General features: G+C 38.8%; 1 protein-coding gene across 10 annotated transcripts in view; it reads left to right on the plus strand.

Annotated features, from left to right (window-relative positions):
• Positions 1 to 22,210, plus strand: part of NFIB (nuclear factor I B) — a 173,911-nt gene that overhangs the window by 128,795 nt on the left and 22,906 nt on the right. For 4 of the 10 annotated variants that reach the window (XM_062609047.1, XM_062609050.1, XM_062609054.1 and 1 more), the window contains exons 7-10: positions 1,525 to 1,656; positions 7,530 to 7,714; positions 17,562 to 17,727; positions 21,218 to 21,300. In XM_062609047.1, the coding sequence (XP_062465031.1) occupies positions 1,525 to 1,656; positions 7,530 to 7,714; positions 17,562 to 17,727; positions 21,218 to 21,300 (566 nt within the window). The remainder of the gene's footprint in view (positions 1 to 1,524; positions 1,657 to 7,529; positions 7,715 to 17,561; positions 17,728 to 21,217; positions 21,301 to 22,210) is intronic. The other 6 variants (XM_062609048.1, XM_062609052.1, XM_062609055.1 and 3 more) reach the window with 2 other exon arrangements.

Below are 22,210 nucleotides of genomic sequence, written 5' to 3' on the forward strand. Positions count from 1 at the left end.
CTCAACAATTTATTTACCAAATTTTTCTGAGAGAGCTAGAGGTGGCTCTGTCAGCATTAAGTGTTTTTGATAACAATATAAAATTGCAACATGTCAGAATAATAAAAAGCATGCACTAACCTTTGCTACATCTGTTAAAGCTGAAATAGTACTGAATTGCTGTATTGTAAAGCAATTCCTTGCTCTTGCTTAATGTTCTGATGAATAAAAGCCTTTCTCAGCAGCCTCCTTGAAAAAGTGAACCTTGATTCTGGAAAATCAGCAGACTTATAGTGAGGACCAGAGGGGAGCAGGGCAGTTGCAGGGCTATGACGGAGGGACACTGGCAGACTCTGTTTTGGGTCTGGTGCCTGTGCCTGTGCAGGGCTTGATAACAGGATGGGGCAGAGCAGGCAAGTGGTCTCTTGATTTGATTGTTACTGCTACAAGTATGGCTTTATGATGAAAACCCACTCTTAATGTCCATCCAGTTCAGAAAGCACTGCTCCAATTTGGTCTCAGTAAGGTGCTTACATTTTGCAGGCCTGTCTTTGCCTTCCAAGATGATTGTATGTCCACTCAGAAAAGCACAATATAGTGTTCTAATATTAAAAGCGTCAAAATCACTTCAAGGGCTGACATAGTCTGTGTAGGAAAGTCAGCTGCAACATGGCCCCAGTCCAGTAAAGTACTTAAGAAATTACCTTTGCTTTAAACATGAATTTGGTCATGTTGATTTGAAATGGAACCCACTTAGGATATTGATGGGTATCCCATAAGATATTATACTTTGAAATCATTTGGTGCAATGTCCAACAGATGTTACGTAATTAGTTTAAACTTTCAGGAATAATCCAGAACATTTGCTTTATGCAATATCAGTAAACCTGTATGGTAGGAATCATACATTTGTCGCTACTGGTGTGTTATCTTTACACAATGAACTCTAAAGAGATTTATTTTTTTGATTGGGAAACTAGGAGGAACAGTAGGAATACCCTAGTTGAGACATGGGAAAAGATGTAATAGAGAAGCTGAAGTAGCCTTTATTCTTAGGGAAGTTACATAGTTTCATTATGGTTTTGGGAAGGGCAAGGGATGGGTTTGAAATAACAAAGTAATAAATACCATAAACCAGCATGTGTATGGCAGTTACCCTACACACCTGAATGTAGGTGTTCCATTAAAAAAATGCAATAAAGATTATGTGGCTGTTGAAGGAGCAGATGATTTGGTGATGTTCTGGGGAGCTGAGAAGTGCCTAGGGAGGTTCTGAAGACATGTGTTTCTTTACTGTTTGGCTTATCTGGAATGAATGGAATGTAGTTTCTGTTTTGCAGGATGAAGACCAGTTATGGGATTATTATTCATTCTCAAGTTTGAAAGCAATAGTTTAAAATTAGTTTATTGGTCATACGGGAGCTGGTTTACCAAATAATATTTATGCAAGAACAGTGAAAAAAAAAAAAATCTTTGGTTTACAAAATGATGCATTCTGAGACAGGCTTCTAAGCTAACGTCACTATTCCATTTTTTCTGTTGCAGATATGTCTTCTCCTACAATGAAGAAACCTGAAAAGCCTTTGTTTAGTCCTACTTCTCCCCAGGATTCTTCACCGAGACTGAGCACTTTTCCCCAACATCACCATCCAGGAATTCCAGGAGTTGCACACAGTGGTGAGGGTTATGGAGGAGAAAGAAATACCTCCCTATTTTTTTGGTCTGTTATGCTTTCTTACAATCAGATTGTGATGCATTTTTGCAGACTTTCTTAGAGATTTAGTTCTGCTTACAATACTGATAAGAGTAGAGGTGGAAGAAGTCGGAATATACTTGCAAGAGTTCTCATTAAGCTCAGTTCAGGTAGTCTGACTGCTTCAAGTCACTGGAGAGGATTTAGGATTAACCAGTGAATAAAATGAGCTGTAGACTGCATGAAGAAGCTGACAGAGGAAAAATCCTCCCTGTGTTTTCTCTTTCTGCCTACATCCTTTTTTATTAATGCTGCTATGACTGTTGTATTTAAATACCAGAATAGGTAGGATTTAATGCAGAAAGAGAAGTCACAACCATGCTCACTATGTGACACAAGGAAATACCAGTGCTTCTTCTGAATGCTCTGTCTAAAGAAGCACAGTCCTGGTAAATATTTTCCAACATCTGTTTTCTGAACTCATAGAATCATAGAATCGTTAGGGTTGGAAAGGAGCTTAAGATCATCTAGTTCCAGCCCTCCTGCCGTGGGCAGGGACACTTTATGCTAAATCATATCACCCAAGGCCTCATCCCACCTGGCCTTGAACACTGCCAAGGATGGAGCATTCACAATTTCCCTGGGCAACCTATTCCAGTGCCTCACCACCCTAACAGGAAAGAATTTCCTTCTTATATCCAACCTAAACTTCCCCTGTTTAAGTTTTAACCCGTTACCCCTTGTCCTGTCACTACAGTCCCTAATGAAGAGTCCCTCTCCAGCATCCCTATAGGCCCCCTTCAGATACTGGAAGGCTGCTATGAGGTCTCCACGCAGCCTTCTCTTCTCCAGGCTGAACAGCCCCAACTTCCTCAGCCTGTCTTCACACGGGAGGTGCTCCAGTCCTTGTGGCCCTTCTCTGGACTTGTTCCAACAGTTCCATGTCCTTTATACGTTGAGGATGCCAGAAGTGCACACAATACTCCAAGTGAGGTCTCACAAGAGCAGAGTAGAGGGGCAGGATCACCTCCTTCGACCTGCTGGTCACGCTCCTTTTGATGCAGCCCAGGATACGGTTGGCTTTCTGGGTTGCGAGTGCACACTGAAGTCGGCCCATGTTCATTTTCTCATCAACCAACACCCCCAAGTCTTTCTCCTCAGGGCTGCTCTGAATCTCTTCTCTGCCCAAGCTGTAGCTGTGCCTGGGATTGCTCCGACCCAGGTGTAGGACCTTGCACTTGGCATGGTTAAACTTCATGAGGTTGGCATCAGCCCACCTCACAAGCGTGTCGAGGTCCCTCTGGATGGCATTCCTTCTCTCCAGTGTATCAACCAAACCACACAGCTTGGTGTCATCGCCAAATTTGCTGAGGGCACACTCAATCCCACTGTCCATGTCACTGACAAAGATGTTGAACAAGACCGGTCCCAACACCGATCCCTGAGGGACACCACTTGTTACTGGTCTCCAGCTGGACACTGAGCCATTGTTCATAACTCTTTGTGTGCGGCCATCCAGCCAGTTCTTTATCCACTGAGTGTTCTATCCATCAAATTGATGTCTCTCCAATTTAGAGGCAAGGATGTCGTGTGGGACAGTGTTGAAAGCTTTACACAAGTCCAGGTAGATGACATCAACTGCTGTGCCCCTGTCCATCAGTTCTGTAGCCTCATCATAGAAGGCCACCAAATTGGTCAGGCAGGATTTCCCCTTAGTGAAGCCATGCTGGCTGTCACCAAGCACCTTGTTGATTTTCATGTGCCTTAGCATGCCATCCAGGAGAATCTGCTCCAAGATTTTGCCAGGCACGGAGGTGAGACTGACTGGTCTGTAATTCCCCGGGTCATCCATTTTCCCCTTCTTGAAAATGGGGGTTATATTTCCCTTTTTTCCAGTTGTCGGGAACTTCACCTGACTGCCATGATTTCTCAAATATGATGGACAGTTGCTTGGCAACTTCATTTGCCAGCTCCTTCAGGACCCACGGATGGATCTCATCAGGTCCCATGGACTTGTGCATGTTCAGATTTTTAAGATGGTCTCGAACCAGTTCCTCTCCTACAGTGGGTGCAAGGTCTTCATTCTCACAGTCCCTGCATCTGCCTTTCAAGACTTGGGTGGTTTGGTCAGAGCTTTTGCCAGTGAAGACCGAGGCAAAGAAGTCATTCAGAACCTCAGCCTTCTCCAAATCCAGGGTAGCCACTTCTTCCGACAGCTTCCTGAGGGGGCCTACATTCTCCCTAGTCTGTTTTTTATTTGCTATGTACCTGTAGAATCCCTTCCTGTTTTCTTTAATACCTCTAGCCAAGTTTAATTCTAACTGAGCCTTAGCTTTTCTAACCTGGTCCCTAGCTTCTCGGACAACATCCTTGTACTCTTCCCATGCCACCTGTCCTTGCTTCCACTTACTATAAGCCTCTTTTTTCAATTGAATTTTCCTCAGGAGCTCCTTATCCATCCAAGGAGGTCCCTGGCCCTCCTGCTGCACTTCCTTCTGGTTGGGATGCAACACTCCTGAGCTTGCAGCAGGTGATCCTTGAATATCAACCAACAGTTTTGGGCCCCTCTGCCCTCTAGGGCTGTATCACAGAATCACTGAATCACAGCATCCTAAGGGTTGGAAGAGACCTCAAAAGATCATCTAGTTCAACCCTCCTGCAAGAGCAGGGTAACCTAGAGTACATCACACAGAAACTTGTCCAGGCGGGCCTTGAATATCTCCAACGTAGGAGGCTCCACAACCCCCCTGGGCAACCTGTTCCAGTGCTCTGTCACTCTCACAGTAAAGAAATTTTTCCTGATGTTCACATGGAACCTCCTATGCTCCAGTTTACACGCACTGCCCCTTGTCCTATCACTGGACATCACTGAAAAAAACCTAGCTCCATCATCCTGACACTCACCCTTTACGTATTTGTAAACATTGATGAGGTCACCCCTCAGTCTCCTCTTCTCCAAGCTAAAGAGTCCCAGCTCCCTCAGCCTCTCCTCATAAGGGAGATGTTCCATTCCCTTAATTATCTTTGTAGCTCTGCGCTGGACTCTCTCCAGCAGGTCCCTGTCCTTCTTGAACTGTGAGGCCCAGAACTGGACACAATATTCCAGATGCGGCCTCACCAAGGCAGAGTAGAGGGGGAGGAGAACCTCTCTTGACCTACTAACCACACCCTTTCTAATGCACCCTAGGATGCCATTGGCCTTCTTGGCCACAAGGGCACATTGCTGGCTCATGGTCATCCTCCTATCCACCAGGACCCCCAGGTCCCTTTCCCCTTCACTACTGTCCAGCAGGTCAGCCCCAACCTGTACTGGTACATGGGGTTGTTCTTCCCCAGATGCAAGACTCTACATTTGCCCTTGTTGAATTTTATCAAGTTCCTCTCCGCCCAACTCTCCAGCCTGTCCAGGTCTCGCTGAACGGCAACACAGCCCTCTGGTGTGTCAGCCACTCCTCCCAGTTTAGTATCATCAGCAGACTTGCTGATGGTACATTCAGTTCCCTTATCCAGGTGGTTGATGAAAATATTAAACAGCACTGGTCCCAGCACCGACCCCTGAGGGACTCCACTAGTCACAGACCTCCAGCTAGATCCTGCCCCATTGACCACAACTCTCTGCCTTCTTCCTTCCAACCAGTTCTTGATCCACCTCACTACCTGATCATCAAGCCCACACTTCCTTAGCTTATCTATGAGGATGCTGTGGGAGACAGTATCAAATGCCTTACTGAAATCAAGAAAAACCACATCTACCGCTCTGCCATCATCCATCCACCTAGTTACTTGCTCATAGAAGGCTATAAGGTTGGTCAAACATGACTTCCGCTTGGTAAAGCCATGTTGGCTGCTCTTAATGACCGCCTCATCCTTGATATGTCTAGAGACATATATCCCATGTATCCCATGGAACCTTCCAAAGCAGGTTCCTGAAGAGGCCAAAGTCTGCTCTTTTGAAGTCTAGGGTAGTGAGGTTGCTGCACGCTCTTCTTACTGTCCTGAGGATCTCAAATTCGAGCATCTCATGATCGCTGCATCCAAGGCTGCCCTGGAGCGTCACATTTCCAACGAGCCCTTCCCTGTTGGTGAGCACGAGGTCAAGCATGGCACCTCTCCTTGTCGGCTCCATAGTAAACTCCATAGTAAATCCATAGTAAAACTTCAGTTAAAGTGTGAAGGAGACACTTGAAATGTGATGGAATGCGTGTTATCATGCGGATTTGTCAGGAATGACAAGAAAATTCCAGCATCATGGTCTGTTTAATTTTAGAGGTAAGAGTGATCCTGAGTTTTCAGATGAGACCACGCTCCTCAAAAGTCTCCCCTCAGCAGCTCATCCCATCTCCATATAAACTGAATATAAAGGGAATAATTTCTTGATTAAAGATGGGTGACTAGAGGAGTAAGACTGATTTAAGAACTTCTTTACACAGTTCCTTTGTATGGACTATTTTCCCCTTAACATCTGCTTAGTTTGAGCCTGCAATCATTCTGGTCTCTGTAAGGTGTCCACTGTTAGCAAATACTCAAGCACATCAGAGATGATGGGTGAAATGGAAGGGATAGATTTCTGTTCACTTACGTTTGCTTTGCAGAGCTCCCACATGTCAGAGCAGTAACTAATGTTTTATGATTAAAATGAACTGGTGGGGCTGTGATTAAAATGTGCTGGTCACAAAAGAAGTTTCTGTAATTATTTTTGGCCCTATCCTTATGAGTAGGTCTTTATATTTGATTTAGTGTATCATTTTTAGATATATGTGTTTGAGTGGTGGTCATAACCTAATTTATAGATGAGATATTTACTTGCTAGAAAACCTGATTTCTACCATGTAGCCTCTTCTGTTATGTCCGTGAGTAATGATTTTGAGATTTGCAGGGTTTTGATTACTGGGTACAGCAATTTTGGAACATTCTTATTGTTGATTTTTCTTGGGAAAACTATGATTTGGTCCCAGCTCAAAAATAGCAAGTCATTTGAAAATTAAACTGAGAAAAAAAATCAAACCAAAACAAACCCAAAGGTATGAAAGGTGGTACAGAAGAGCAGTTTTGATGTGCTCGTGCTGTTGTGCAGTGTGACAGAAGAACACTCTCCACTTCCAGGTGGGCGACTGGGCAGCAGCAGGACATGCTGCATATATCTTTCATTGAGAAAACATTGCTGGTGGTTTAGACATTACATATAGTCTGTAGGTAGAGAAATGTGTGTTTGTAGGGGCTGGGAAGAAAGAGAACGATAAAAAAAAGTATAGGGTAGAAACTTTTTTGTCAGTGTTATTTTTATTGGATGGATTGGTTTCCCAGGCCCTGAAGTTTAATATTCATTAGGATTTTCAACAAAGGTCAGCTAATATTGCTGGTATTATTGTTGAGTAGTTATTACACTGTCCCCATAAGAGGCAGAAAGAGCCCAATGAAGTGAGGAATCACTAACTGTTTCTTAGGACTTGGTGACTTTTCTCTCCTCTGTTGGAGTGCTGTGGATAAAATGTAGGTTTTACTTACTGAGTAAAATATTTTTGTTTGTTTGTGCTGTAGATGGGAAAAATGTATAATTGAAATATCTTTTGTGCTGGAGAATGATTACCAAAGAAAAAAATGAAAATATTTGATGGAATAACCCACAAAATTGAACCAAGAAACACTATTTATGAATTTTAAAAACAGTAGCGTTTTGCATTGCCTGGGATGATGTAAGGAAGGGACATGTAAGTTTTTCTGCAAAGATGCCATGAAGCACAAATGTGGTGAACTGATTTATAACTGACTTTTTATTTTTCTTGCTGTAACACAGAGGTGAAGAATTTTAGAAGAAACAAGATGCGAAGTAATTTTAATTTTATTTTATCTTCTCCAGTCATCTCAACTAGAACTCCACCTCCACCTTCACCATTGCCATTTCCAGCACAAGCTATTCTCCCTCCTGCCCCATCTAGCTACTTCTCTCATCCAACGATCAGATACCCTCCCCACCTGAATCCTCAGGATACTCTGAAGAATTATGTACCTTCTTACGACCCGTCCAGCCCGCAGACTAGCCAGGTACTGTAAAATGATGTGAACCCTCCAAAAGAAATCCTATGAGGAATGTATGTCTTCCAGGGCATCTAGGCCAGTGTCTCACTAGTTCTGGTCTCAGAGCAAGCTGGGGTCTGGCATATAAGCCATCCAGCAACTTCTTGTTCAGCATGGTTGAATAAAGGTGCATATCCACTCAGTGTTCCTCTGGCAGAACAGTCTTGTTGTGTCGGAAAATTACTTGTGCTGAATGATCCAGCAGCACTAACTGGGCAAGTCCTAGTCCCTCACTCATCTTGCAGGCTGGGCACCTCTGTGGCCCTGCATGGCTGCCAGAGACAAAGCTTCTACTGCAGAACAGAGCAAGGAGTGTGCTGATACACACATGCATACACATGCACATGCACGGGCATGCAGGTACATACATAGACTGACAGTGAAGATAAACTCTGGCAAGGTAATGCTTGCCCTGTTTTGTAGGCACCTGACATTTCTTTGCACAGATCCGAAGACAATACTGTACAGCACAGACCCACAAAATTGTTTTTACTTGCTTTTATAAAGAACATGCAGTAATGGGCTGCTGCATCAATCCAGACTTGTGTCTTATATAGGAAATTAACATGGTTTTCACCAGCAAAGTAGCTTGTGAAGGACTGTCTGTAAAACTGCTTTCCATGACAGCATCAGCACATAGCATTAGCATGTGATCTGCGCTGTAGGATAAACTGCAGTTAAGACTTGGTCTGTCAATATTTGGAATATTTCCAGATGTAATCTTTGCTGCTTAGGCTGTTATTTATTTTTGATGCCTTGTCCAAAAGGCTTTTGTGGAGCCCTGTAGCTTGTGCTTTAGCATGTTTTTTGAAATGGTCAGATTGTTGCATTCTGAAGAGTTATCTTCCTTTGGAAGGACTGCCTTATCAGGGGTAAGACATAGGGTTGCTGTGACAGTATTTTGTTTTGTGCTTTCATTTATTTTGTTTTTCACCAATGATGACTGTCCTTTCAGCATGTGTTTTGGGCAAAACAGCAATAAAACTTGAGACTGAATCAAACTTTCTATGTTGAATAACAGGTACAGCTCCTCTGAGATGTCCAAAAGGTCACTGTGGTTAGTGTCCCCATGGGCCGTAGCTCTTGTCCAGCTACATGACTATTTGCATATTAAAAAAAAAAAAAAGAAAAAGAAAAGGCATGTCCGTAAAATCAAAATTTACTTTGAAGGGAGAAATCCCAACTGTGTGTTTTTTGTTGGTTGTAATATTAATGCAAATTAAACCAAAAAGTGAAAATGGAGTATGTTAGCTTTAGAATACAAATTGCTATCTGTGCATGGATTGAAAGTCTTTCAGTCCCATATAGCATTTTTTCTGAGACTCAGCTGGGAATGTTGCATGCAGGACCTGATTTTAATTTGTGTAAAATTTCCATGAATAACAAAGTCTAATTAAGACATCCATTAAAAGTCCTTAACGGTAATTCAGTGCGGAAAATCTTAGAGTTCTGTTGGATTTTTTTTTTTTTTTAAGCTGATGTCTTAATTAGGCACTATTAAGGGAAAAATTATGCAAATTAAAATCAGGCCCTTACTGTTATGCATTTCTTTAATTATTCAGTGCTTGTTTTACTTAGATTTTGATTTCTTATATATATTAAAAGAGCAGATTAGGTGATAATCTGTCTGGATTGTTCTGTGTTCTGCTTTGGATCATCACTGAAAAAATACAACATCTAATTGAAGTATCTGACTGTCTTTCAGACTGTTGACAAATGTGCAGTCTTGTGATTTTAAGATTGGGGAGTATATTCGTTGAGCAGGAGAAATGCTTTCAACTCTTTGCCTACCAAGAGTCTTACTCTCTTCCCTTATCTGCAGTTGAAATATTAATCTTTAGCCCTGAAACAATAAAAATTTACTTCATTGATTTTTTTCAGCAAACTGAAAACACTTCCTATATTTGCGTTGTGGCACCATGGGGAATAACAGTCTGAACTGGCCTCAATTTCCTCCTTTCATCACCTTTCATAACCTTTATATTAGGGTAGTGTTTTTCATTTCATTTGATGTTTGATTTAGTTCCTGAGAAGAGGGGATGGGGTTAAAAAACATGAAGTATGGGATTCCAGGCATCTGCATCAGCTATTCTCTGCAATTTATTATAGAATCATAGAATCATAATCATCAATCACTATTATTATTGGAATCTCTTTTAAATTTAACTCTTTAAAGTTCACCTCTGAGATATGCTGTACCTTAGAGGAGTTGCATGCCTGGTCAAAAGATCTCTAAGTAGAACAATTAAAAGGATGGGTGTACAAAAAGGAAACCAGCAAGAGTAATTTTTTGCTTAAGAAAAAAGCAGCCGTCTGTGAAGTTTCAGTGACAAAAGGGAATTGTTCTGATACAATAGCATGCTTTGAGACAAACCGGTTTTTCTTTTCTAAATAAAAAATGAATTTTTATTCAAACAAATTTAATTGTTATAAAATGCAAAACTGCATCTGTAGGAATACCACATGAAATTTAATTATATTTTCCTCACCTCAAAACATACTCATTTGGATTTCAAAAGGGGAACTATGATGATAGTTTTAATTTCAGCTTTAGAAATAGAAAGGATGTATACCATGACAGCATTTACCTAAAATGAACTGTTCCCCAGCATCTTTTGGTAATACGCTAATTTAGATTGTTACGACAAGCAACTGAGATGCCATGTACTCCCAGAAGCAATTTTGAGATTAATTACATTACTGCTGCACTGATTATACTGAAACAGTCATGGTATTCAATGGAATACTTTAAGTAAAATTAGTTTAAAGATAGAGCTCCCATAGGTTTACACAGTGGGAAGCAGTGGGCAATTTTCTTGACATAATGTTAAATACTCCAAATTATGTGTGATGAACAGTCAGGAAGTTCAAACAGGCCCTTTGGCTGCAGTGAAAAATGATCCAAAATGGATGATCCTAAAAAAAAGAGAGCCGTGGTTGTCTGTTTCATGCATCAATCTGGATAATAAGTAAACAAATGTACTGAACAGAAGTGGACCTTGGTAAATATAGAGCTGGACTTGCCTCCACGTGGTGGTTTGAAAAGGTCCCAAGGTTTTCAAAACCGCTGTACTTTCCATGATTTAGGTAATTCCGCTGAGTCCTTTTTATTACACTTGAAGACTTTTCTTCTTAGCGAGGCATGTATGTGACTGGATGTGATTGAGTGTGTATGTACCTGTATTATGATAGCGTGCTGGTCTCCACAGTTTGACTGATAGCTGTTACTCATGGAATCATAGAATGGTTAGAACTGGAATCAACTCTGTCTCCCCACTGCCATGGGCAGGGACACCTTCCAGTAGACCAGGATGCTCAAAGCCCCATCCTGGCCTTGAACACTGTCAGGGATGGGGCAGCCACAACTTCTCTGGTAAACCTGTTCCAGTGCCTCACTACCATCACAATGAAGAATTTCTTCCTAATATCAAATGCAAATCTACCCTGTTTCAGCTTAAAGCCATTACCCCTTGTCCTGTTACTACATGCCCTTGTAAAAAGTTCTTCTCTGGATTACACTTATTAGATACTACAGTCCAAGCGAACCATTGTCCACCCATTGACAAAAATTCCTGGAGCTCTTAAAATTTTGTTCCAATGTGAGCTATTGGCCACTTTATTTTTTTAATGGTTTTATCTTTGTCTGAAGACAGAAATATCTGAACGGCTTGAGAAGAGCTGCTTCTGGAAGCTGGTGAGGCCACTTATTTTTCTTTCATAGTTGATTGGGGCATTCAGATTTTTGTTCAATAAAAGATAAGCACACTCTTTAAGAATATGAGGCAGATGCTTTGTCATTCTTCAGTACAGTAGCTGCAGTCATTTGGCAACAAGGAGGGAATCTTCTGAGTCTCTTTGGGCTGGTCAAAGGGTTTCCTGCTGTTTCCTGGGAGAATACTAGCAGAATAAGCCAACACAAGTGATATGTATACGTGTGGTTCCTTTGGCATAGCTAGCTTCTTTCGTTGTTGACATTTAATAATTTCAACTTCTTGGACAAGTCTTTCCTTGTGAAGTTAAGAAATTATTGAAGATTAAATATGGCAATGTGCTGGTTTTAATTGTAATTGGGAGGTAGGGAGGGAACACTGGGTTAATTCTATTTACTGACAAGACATCTGAAGACTTAAATGCAGTTAAAAATGATTACTTTTTTATTTAGTTTGCTCATTTTAGTTTATTAAATGCACAGTTATAAGTCTCCAGAGTGCACAAAATACCATTTAACCCAAAGATATCTTCTGAAAATTTATCTACAAAAAGATTCTCTTTTCCGTGCTTGCGTAACATGGATTTACCCTGTTGTTAAGGCAAATACACGAGGAAAGCTGGGTATTTCCTTGTGCTCTACCTGTTGACAAATAATAAATATTTTGTGAGCTCACAGGTAAAATTGTGATTCAGGATGCAGGGCTCTTTGCCTAGGATGTCTTATGATATCTGATATCGGTTGCTGAAGCTCTGCAGTTGCTCTTAGTTCCAGCAGCATTACATCAAGAGGAAAATGCTTTCCTAAATGGCTGAGACTGAGAGCTTTATCAGTTAAAGTCAACACCTTGATTTCGTACAGAAGTGATGTTGTCAGCCAAGGACTGGCAACAACATGTTCCTTCTGAAGCTAATTCTGCATGTAGACAGGTAGCTGCGTGTCACACCACCTGAAGCTCTTGTGTGGCATCTCCCAGTGAGGTCTGTGTAAGATGTGCCGTAGCAATGAGTTACTCAGGTTGCAAGTGTATGGAAACTAATTATATTCGTCTTTATGAAAAGTGATAAGTGCCACTATGAAAAAGCTTTTCTGTTGCTACCATACAGTTCAATAGCAAAAAGGAAATCTGCATAGCTTTGTTTCTTGTTAAACAAATGTTTTATGGAACTCACCAGGTTCAAACACAGGAACTGCTGTACAGTACCTTCTACAGTCTCACTGGCAGTAGTAATGCCCTTCTTCTATGCTTAGCAGTCTCAAAGACACTGTGTTCTCTTAAGCAGGTAGGTAATAACTTGAGGATGTATCTTCTGCATATTTGATGAAACTACCTCCTGTACCACTGAGCTGTCTGCAGTGGGAGACTGACATGGCTATTGTATATTCACAGGTGATATAGAATTAGTGTGCCCTAGGCAAAAGCTCTACTGAGGTAAAAGATTTGGTTTGCATTGTATAGCAAAAAAAAAAAAGAAAAAAAAAAAGGGGGGGGGGTGGAGGGAGGGGAGAGCTAGAAAAAGGGAAGATATTTCCAGTTTCTTTTACTTGTAGATATTTTGAAACATCCATCATCTTCCGTGGGTGTAACAAAGCACAGTGCCATGGACTCAACGATGAAATTTATCAGCTATGATTTCCAGGTTCATTGATATAGCTAGTAGACAACTGTTAAAACAAGGTATTTGGTGTGTGAGCAGGGAACCAAACTGCGGAACTGTATCTTCTACCACTTCATCGACAAAATTAATTCTATCAATGGTCACAAAACAACACTGCCGTAGGTTTTTGCGGTGATGTTTTTCACCATGGTACCTGAACTCTGCCATTACAAGGGACTGTAACTGTGTAGAAGAAATAGGTGACAGAGTATTTCCAAGCACACTGAATCCATTTTAACTAAATCACACTCACTGATTGATCACCTGGCTGTAATACGGGAACGTCCTTGGGAAACAGAGTTCCTATTGAAAAACCCATGTTTTGAGATGCAAATATATTATTCTCTGAGTATAGTGGTTAGCTGGAATAATTAAATACTTATTAAGCCCTGAAACTTCTTTCTGAAGCACCTAACACAGTATCCTACGTAGCTCTACCTAGAAAATGCACAGGATTAAGATGATTTCCACCTTTGTTGTTTATTTTTTGAAGATGCTTTGTATTTGAGAGCCCAAGGAAAATTTGAATTATTTTATTTAGAATTTGGAATTATAATAAAAATATTTTGTAAAAAAAAGAAATACCGTGTAAATTTGAACCTGTTTAATCATTTAAGCAACTTAATAGTTTGTTAGATATTTAATATGCATGTCCAATTTCTGTTATGCTTGGATATCTCATCTGTAGATGTTAGTGCTGCCATTTCAATGTGACATCAGAAAGATTTTGTTAATACTGGATGTAGTGAGCTGTATGAAAAATCAATCTCCTAAAATGTAACTAAAGACCTAAGGTGTAAAGGTGCTGTTATTTGGCAAATATATAAACGGAAGTCTGAGAGGAGGTGATTGATTACTGATTACAAGTAATATTAGTAAACAGTAAATATCAGTAAATATTAGTAAAATAAACAGTAAATATTAGTAAAATATTAGTATTACAAGTAATATTAGTAAAATCCCAGCAGGAAAAATGAGTACAGTGAATCCAGATTTTAAGACGGTACATATATATATATCTATTTTCTGTTCAGACTTCAGATCTGATGATTAACTGAAAGTGTGCATAGTGCACACAAACAGATATTAACAGTCTGACACTCTTAGGTTATGCTACAGCTATGACAGATAATACAACTCATCTGTGGCTTTGAACACATGAATGGATTAATTTGTGACAATTCAAGATGGTGTGAATTAGAAAGCTGAAAAATGTAATACAGATCTGAAAATCAAATTAGCTTCCAATCCAACAATAGAAAAATGTACACCTGCATAAATTGGGCTAAATTTGCCAGACCTTCATTGTGTTTGCTTCTTTCCCTCTCCTATTTTCAAATGCACAGCTTGTTTATCTAACACAGCTGCCTCCATGCAATTTGCTTGAAGTTTATGCCTCAGGCATCGTCTCCCTGGGAATGCATCACACAGACATATTGATGCCCTAGTTGATGGTAACAGTTGATTTTTCACCTGTAATGCATTTGTCATTAAGAATCTCTTCTGGAAAAACTGGAACTAGAACCTAAAACTTGTTTTAAATAAGGATAAAATTAATTTGTGTTAAATGATGTGCTATAAATATTTGCAATTGTAATTCAAGTGGATACTCTCCAAATAGATATGTAGTTTCCATGCTAAAATATCTTCTGATATAACCGAAAAAGTTAAAAATGAGAAGAGGCCACAGAAGTTATTTCTAGCAGCCAGTTTTCAATAAGATTACGAATTGACAACTCCAGAGGTCTATTCCTGACCAGAAGTTTTCCATCTTTGCTGAAAGGCAGCTAGAATTGCAGAAGAAGAATCATGTATGTAGAAGCCCTAGTAGTGACATGCTCACCTTCAACTGAGATTAGTTAAAAATTTAAATACAGGAAACTTTTAGTATGGGGTAGAAGTTAGGTTCTTAGTCATGGTGCAACAAGCTCTGTCTTGTATGTACTTATCCCTTCTTGTGTTTGCCAAACAATAACACCCAAACAGTTATTACAATGTAGTTTTGATGTTGCTGCAAAATTACAAATCAAATGTTTTATTACAGATGTGAAAACAGAGTTAAAGTACTTGAGAAAGGAAAAAAATAGATGTTAGATAGTACAAAAATAAAAACAAAATAAATCATAAAGCGCAGTCAGAAGATACTTGAAGAAATGTGACAGTATGCAATAAAATTTTTTAAAGGCCTCTAAGTTTTAAAGTATCTTGGCTTATTTTTATAGGAAATTTACTTCTCGTATTTCTTAGAGATTTTCTGAATTTATGTTAGCTAAAATTTTCATTTTATTCTAATGCAGGTCAAGTCAGATTTTTGATTGCCAAGGTACCTGGTTTTAGAGGATTGCAGGTCATTAAAATAGATCCCACAAAATAAAATTCCCTAAACTACTGCTAAAGTAGATCTCAATGGACTTACTGTCACATACTTTATATGAGTGTTTGCTGTAGTATAGAGATGTAATTTGTATTCTTAAGGAAAGAATTAAATTAGTAATTACTGAGTGAGTCTCCTGCTTATGACCCATTCATTGCTCATGTAAGCATGCAAGCAGATGCTCAGTAAACTCTTAGGCCACATTATTTTCTAGAAATTGTTGTGTATATATTCTGTGACATCATTTTCATTTCAAGTACACATAATAAGGGAGCTCTATTGAACAGTGAAGTTTTAGCTAGTTTATAAAACTTAATGTAGCATGCCAGTTGGGGAAGTCATGATATTTGCAAATGTATTGTCGTTCCTTTGAATCCATGCTGCTTTCTTATTTTGAAGCTACTTTGACAGCTGACCTTATTCCCATTACTAAATGCCTAGTATTAACTTCTCAGTTTATGCATCTAGGAACATAAATGAAAAAGTGGTAAATACCATTCAGTTTCTGTATTTGCAAGATCTTGGGGAATTCTGTCTCTCCTCTCCCCAGCCCTGCTCCCACCTAGTGAAACATATAGTTGTGTTTAGGGGGTGACTTTTCTTCATTTAGTGGAGTATTTTGTGAGCCACTTCTCATTAGTATACATTTTTACTGTTATTTTTCGTTGAAATTCTTGTGGTTTTAGTGAGGGAAATAGTCTGCTAACTGCTCAATGTTCCTATAATATAAAATTGGTCTCCATTTGCACTTATGTTTTCTAGTGTTTTCTTCTAGCTTAGTTTTAGATGTCCTAAAGAACAGCACTCTCCCGTGGGGGCATTTGAAAAGTCTAGTAGATCATGCTGCCAGGAAGTTTCTCCAGCTATTAATTTTAAATTTCCTCCTTCTCTATTTTATTCCAATACCCAGAGTTTATACTTCCTGTACTTTCCAAATAATTCCTTCCTCTTCTGTGTGTTTATATTCTGCACATACCTGCAGTAATTGTCTTGGACCAGTTGTTAGTTCATTACCATAGACATGCTTACCTCTTTTAACCTTTCCTTGTATTGTTTGAATAACGCCCTTTATCAGTCCATTTCTTTAGTCTGAGTTATCTCAAATTTGACAAGATCCTTCTGATAATAAGATTACCAGTATTTTTTACTTTGCAGGGCTGTACTTTAAAGTACCTATGAGTCACAGAACACACAAGCAGTTTAAGACAAAAGTTACCAGCCACAGTTGAAAAAAAATTTTACTGCTTGCTAATTTTTACTGCAAGTTAATTATCGTTGGAGTATTTACAGTCAGGCAGAATGTTTAAGGCATGTTTAAGCATTGGATAAACATACATATTTACTTGTCAACATTGCCAAATTCAGATATGCCTATATTCAGAAGGTAGAATGATGACCTGTATCATCAGGTCATATGCAGATTGCTTCTTGTATTTATGAAAGAGTTCTCTTTGTAATGCTCTTGACTTGCAGAGTTCCTATTATTAAATACTTCTGTGTTTTAGGTAGGTGGCTTTTGGCCAGCTGTTGTGACATGTGCATTATAGTAACTTGTATCCTAACCCTCATCCCCAGTCCTAAATGTGAATTATTAGTTAGCCTTCCAGTATGCATAATCTCTGTGGACAACTGTGGTCAAGGCTTGGTTATGCTCCAAGCCAGAGTAGTATGGCATGTGAAAACAGAAGTTTTGCATCATTCATTTGCTCTTAATACTTCATACATTAGGGTTGTGCCTACTCAGTTTAATCTTGCTATCGTGGGATTTACTGTGGTTCACTTCACAGCCACTGCATAAACAGCAAATATATTTTAAAACAATCTGATGCATGCTGCATCCAGAAAGAAAGTTTACCAAAAAGTACTGCTATTTAAAAGCATGTGCTACCTATCTGAGGAGGGATCTGCCTGCTGAAAATACCACATAGAAATTTGTAGATTTTTTAGAATGGGGCATTCCAGCAAGCAGGTATTATAGTGATGGGCATTCTGGAAAACCCTAAGATAGGTGGGTAGGTTCCTTAAATGCAATGTGTATATTTCACAAGGCATTCTTTTGATTTTGTTTTGTAGCCTAACAGCAGTGGTCAAGTAGTAGGGAAAGTGCCTGGCCATTTTACTCCAGTTTTGGCACCCTCTCCCCATCACAGTGCGGTGCGACCTGTGACCCTGACCATGACAGATACTAAACCCATCACTACATCCACTGAAGGTGAGGCATCTTCACCTACAGCAACCAGTAAGTATTTCTTTAGGAAACAAAATATGTCCATCGAAGATTCGATATGATTTCAAATTGAGGCCAGAAAAAGGCGTCTTTTCCTACTATTTGACCAAGTGGATGCTCATCATTTTACATGGAGAGCAAACATGGTATGACTGGAAGCTTTTCCTCCCCAAATTTCAACCATCATGTTACATGAACCAAAGTTTGTGACATGACAATCAGAAAGAAAGGGAAAAGCCTGCATATTTGCCCACTATTCAAGAGAAAGAAAACGTGGTTGTTCATCTAAGGTGGACATTGTTAAGACATTGAGAAGCACACCCAGACAGCAAGGTTTTACAGTGACCTGCAGACAGAATTCCAAACAGAGATTGGATGATTTGCTCCTCAATGAGCTTTCCTACAGAAATCAAGCCTTGTTACAACACTTACTGGATCCGAGCTATGACAATTGCATCTTGATATAGGTTGTGTCATTTTTAGCAAAAAAACAACTGATGTGGCAAAAGAAAATTTTAATTCCTTGTCATTGCAACAATGGATGGCAGAGCCACTGTTGTCTCTTCCCTTCTTCCCAACTTTCACATTTAAAGTTCTTAATTACTACTCAAGGGCCATATTTTTATCCTGTCATCTTCAATGGAATTGCAGTTTTGGAAATAAGAGCACAGGTGTTATTATGTATAGGGTAATTTCTTCCACAAACTAGTGCTCAGTGATGCACTACTTTAACTGCTTTCTGCGTTTGTGCTCTGTGTCATTGAACTTTTATTTGAGTTTGAGATGGCCAGTGTTGCCCATATTGATCAGGGTGGTGAAGATTTCTAGGAACCACTTACAAACATACACTTTGGAAGGAAACTTGCCAGTCTTTGAAGATACTAAACTCTTTAGGGTCCATTACATTAAAATTACTTGCTTTAGGTCTGTGTAGTACTTGAGCTGTGAATCCAGTCCCTAAATTTTGGTCTGTTGTTAATGGAGACCATAAACTATATGTTTCTTAAGTGTTCTGATACTTTTAAGTCTTTTCATTAGAATGTGAAGCAGAGATAGACTCAAATGCATAGGAGTGGTTGAGATGTAAAGGAAGAAAATTGGTTATGCCTTTATTATAAAAGGATAGTAACTTTTGGACAAACTATTGTTTAAGTATAAACAAATAATTATGCAGATAGATTCATGGAAGCATTTTAGCTGTTCTTTCAGTACATCGGAGGTTCTGGTAAAAGGTGGTAGAGTATATCTATATCCTCCCTAGTGGTCTGTGGTACAGTTCTTGTGCCTTTTAAGAATTTTTAGCAGCAAACAGGAAGCTATCACTCTAAACTTTTGGTCCAGAACAGAAAACGGAGAAAAGTGAGTTAATGTATAGCTTCAAGTATTCATGGTTTCATTCTGCTTCCTGTTTGATGTGATTGTCCCTGGCCTAAATAGCTGTCTCAAATGAGGTTGGGATTTCCAGTACAAATGTCAAAAAGAACAAATACAATGTCAGAACTGCTTTGGGATACCTTCTGGTAATCTGACCATATTATTAATTGTTACAGGAATCTGTTCTTTGCCATGCTACTATGGGATTGCCATACTACTATGGGAAAAAATTGAACTATATTTTCAAATGAAGTTGGCACCCAGTTTCTTGGAACTTGGGTACCTGATTTCCCATGATCCTGAGAACATCTCTGCTTAGATATTTGAAATAAGGCCTCCTCATGCTTCCACAGGACTGTGCAAATAACTACTTGCCTAAAGGTCCAACATCCATTACTACAGAATGTAAATAAAAATGAAAAATCCTCAATATACAAATTTTATTAGGATGTGCCAGTTCTGAAAATGAGGTAGTGTATAAATGGTGAATGTTCAGTATTATGGTTTTCAGAGCAATGCAGTAGTCTTATCTGCTTGGCAAAGCCTTTTGAAACTAGATTGGTAATTGTAAGAGCAAAAAAATGAAGGAACGTATCTGGTTGATGAAGAAAACAGCAAATAATGAGGGATCATGTGTTGCTGATAGATAAATTATACATGGGTACATATAAACTGTATTATCAGTCAGAATAGGCCTGCCATACAGAGTGCTAATGTTAACTTAATGGAAAAATCAAGACTAAATATATCTTATGGCCTAGTTCTACTTCCGTTTGCAATAACTGATTGATTGGTTCAAGATATATATATAGAGAGATATACAAAGCATATGCTTGGCCAACAAGTTATCATTATTATCAGTCTGATAAAAACAAAATAGTAACTGATTAGCACTGCTTTTCATTCTGAAGTGCAACAGCAAAATTGTTTTGAATGAGAAAGAACAGCAGGAATTGATATTATTTGAGGAACCCTGTAACCTCCACTGTAATTTCGTTCTAATAACTGATTAATTTTTATGACAGTTTTTCAGTAAAGTCTGTTTACTGTATAAAACATTCTTTTCTTTTTTTTTTAATCTTTTTAAATTTAATTGATTTCATTTGCGTTTATTTGCTTTGTCACTTTAATACTAACAGGCCAATTCAGTAAATACTCCCATCCAGCACCTCACTGGTGTCCTTGTGTATGGCTTTTCAATTTTAGTAATTTTGCCTTGTCTACTAGCAGGTTTCCAGGTTGTCATGCTGCAAGTTGCAGTGTGGATATCTCCACACTGGGAAGTCAGGCCACCTACCTTGCTTCATAAGTACCACCAAAGCCATGAGAAGGTAATGGCTTTTAGAAATCATTGAGAGAGACCAGATAGGAGTGTGACCTATAGGTAAAGGATCCATATCCCGGAACTTATCCCAGCATCACCTACAATTGCTTTTCTTTTCAGAAATGTGTTTCTTCAATCTTTTGTATCAGTGAGAGACTTTCTAAAATTGTCCCCATAGGAAAATGCTGTTTCCTGATGCATAGGGGAGTTGAATATTTAATATTATATTGCACAGTAAAAACCAGCTCCCTTCTGATAAAAATGCTAATCTGATTACAACCTGTTTCCAAAGGCCTGTAAAGACACATTTTATGCAAAATGAACTGTTGCTTCCAATTATTGTTGTTCTTCTACAGTTTTGTGATGGGCCTTCAGAGCAGTAAGAATAATAACTGAGCACTAATATTTTCTCTCAACATTATAATCTCAGTGATTTCACTGGTGCCTTAGATTGGTGTAATGGAAATGAGAATCAGGCCCGTGATTCCTTCTAATACGTATCTTATTTAATTGCTTTAAAATAAAACCACTAATCAGAGCAACTTTTATTTAACAAGAGACATCATTATGATTTACATGTGCAGTTTCCATTGAAGTTTATAGGAATTTTTACATGGCTTTCCCAATTTGGTGGAATTTTTCTTTTGCATTCTATTAAATTTTAAATAAAGGAATACCACAGACACATCCTATGTATTGCAAAATCATAACTCTGGATCTCTCATATTTGTACTGTACCTTCACAGGGTAATAGTTATGATAGGTTGGCATTTTTATCAATCTGTTTTGTTCTTCCTTAATCAGCCTACACAGCCTCAGGCACATCCCAAGCCAATCGATATGTGGGACTAGGCCCAAGAGACCCATCCTTCCTACATCAGCAACAGGTGGGCAAGTTTCACATAGGTGTAATGATATAGAGAAGTTTTGCAATATTACCGTCCTACATGCTGCCACTGTTATCTTGGATTAGACTGGGATTCTAAGGGTTTCAGTATTTGTCATCTGAAGGTGAAGTGTATTCAAAACAACTGAAACCTTTGAGAAATGTCAATTTAGCATATGATTTCTTACATTTGTGCCATCTTAAGGAACTTCTAATCATATTTCTTTCAACTATTTTATTTTTCAAGATGCTTATATTTCAAGAATGCTTATTCTGTAATAGGATTTTAGGAAACAGAATGAAATGTATAAGCAGCAAATATTCATTTCAAAATGAGTTAAAAAAATATGCAAAACTTCCACAGCTAAAGGTCCAACTTATTATTTTAAAACTATTTTTTCCCCTAGATGTGTAAGCCTACATTTCTTCATTTTAGTTCTAGAAGCTGAGTTACAAAACCAAATTCTCAATGCAATCATTTATAGTTTAATAGGTTTAAATTGGTCTGCTGATTTCAAACATGGTAAAACCACATTCTTGTTCTGGTTTCTTACATCATTTATGTTTCAAGTACCATTTTAAATTTCACATCTCATTAATGCTGTAAATTTAATGCAAATGAAGTGTTTACCCAAACTGTGAAAATATACAGCCGAGATTAATGATGATTTACAAACAAATTAGCTGGAGTCAGTAGCAAGGCCATACATATACAGAAATGCTACATTACTGGTAACAGGAATAAATTCAAACCCTTTAGAACATGTTTTATAATGTGTGTTTCTGTTGCTCCTGTATCTTAACAGTTGAGGACTTTGAAATCAATAGCATGTACAATGTTATAAAGAAAAAAGCTGAATGTGGCAATAACAAAAAGGGCTGTTAAATAGTCCTTGGTATTTATTATACTA

Source organism: Pezoporus occidentalis, unplaced genomic scaffold (genome assembly GCF_034315485.1).
Source record: "Pezoporus occidentalis ecotype Australia unplaced genomic scaffold, CSIRO_AGI_Poc_V1 ctg133, whole genome shotgun sequence".
Classification (NCBI taxonomy): domain Eukaryota; kingdom Metazoa; phylum Chordata; class Aves; order Psittaciformes; family Psittacidae; genus Pezoporus; species Pezoporus occidentalis.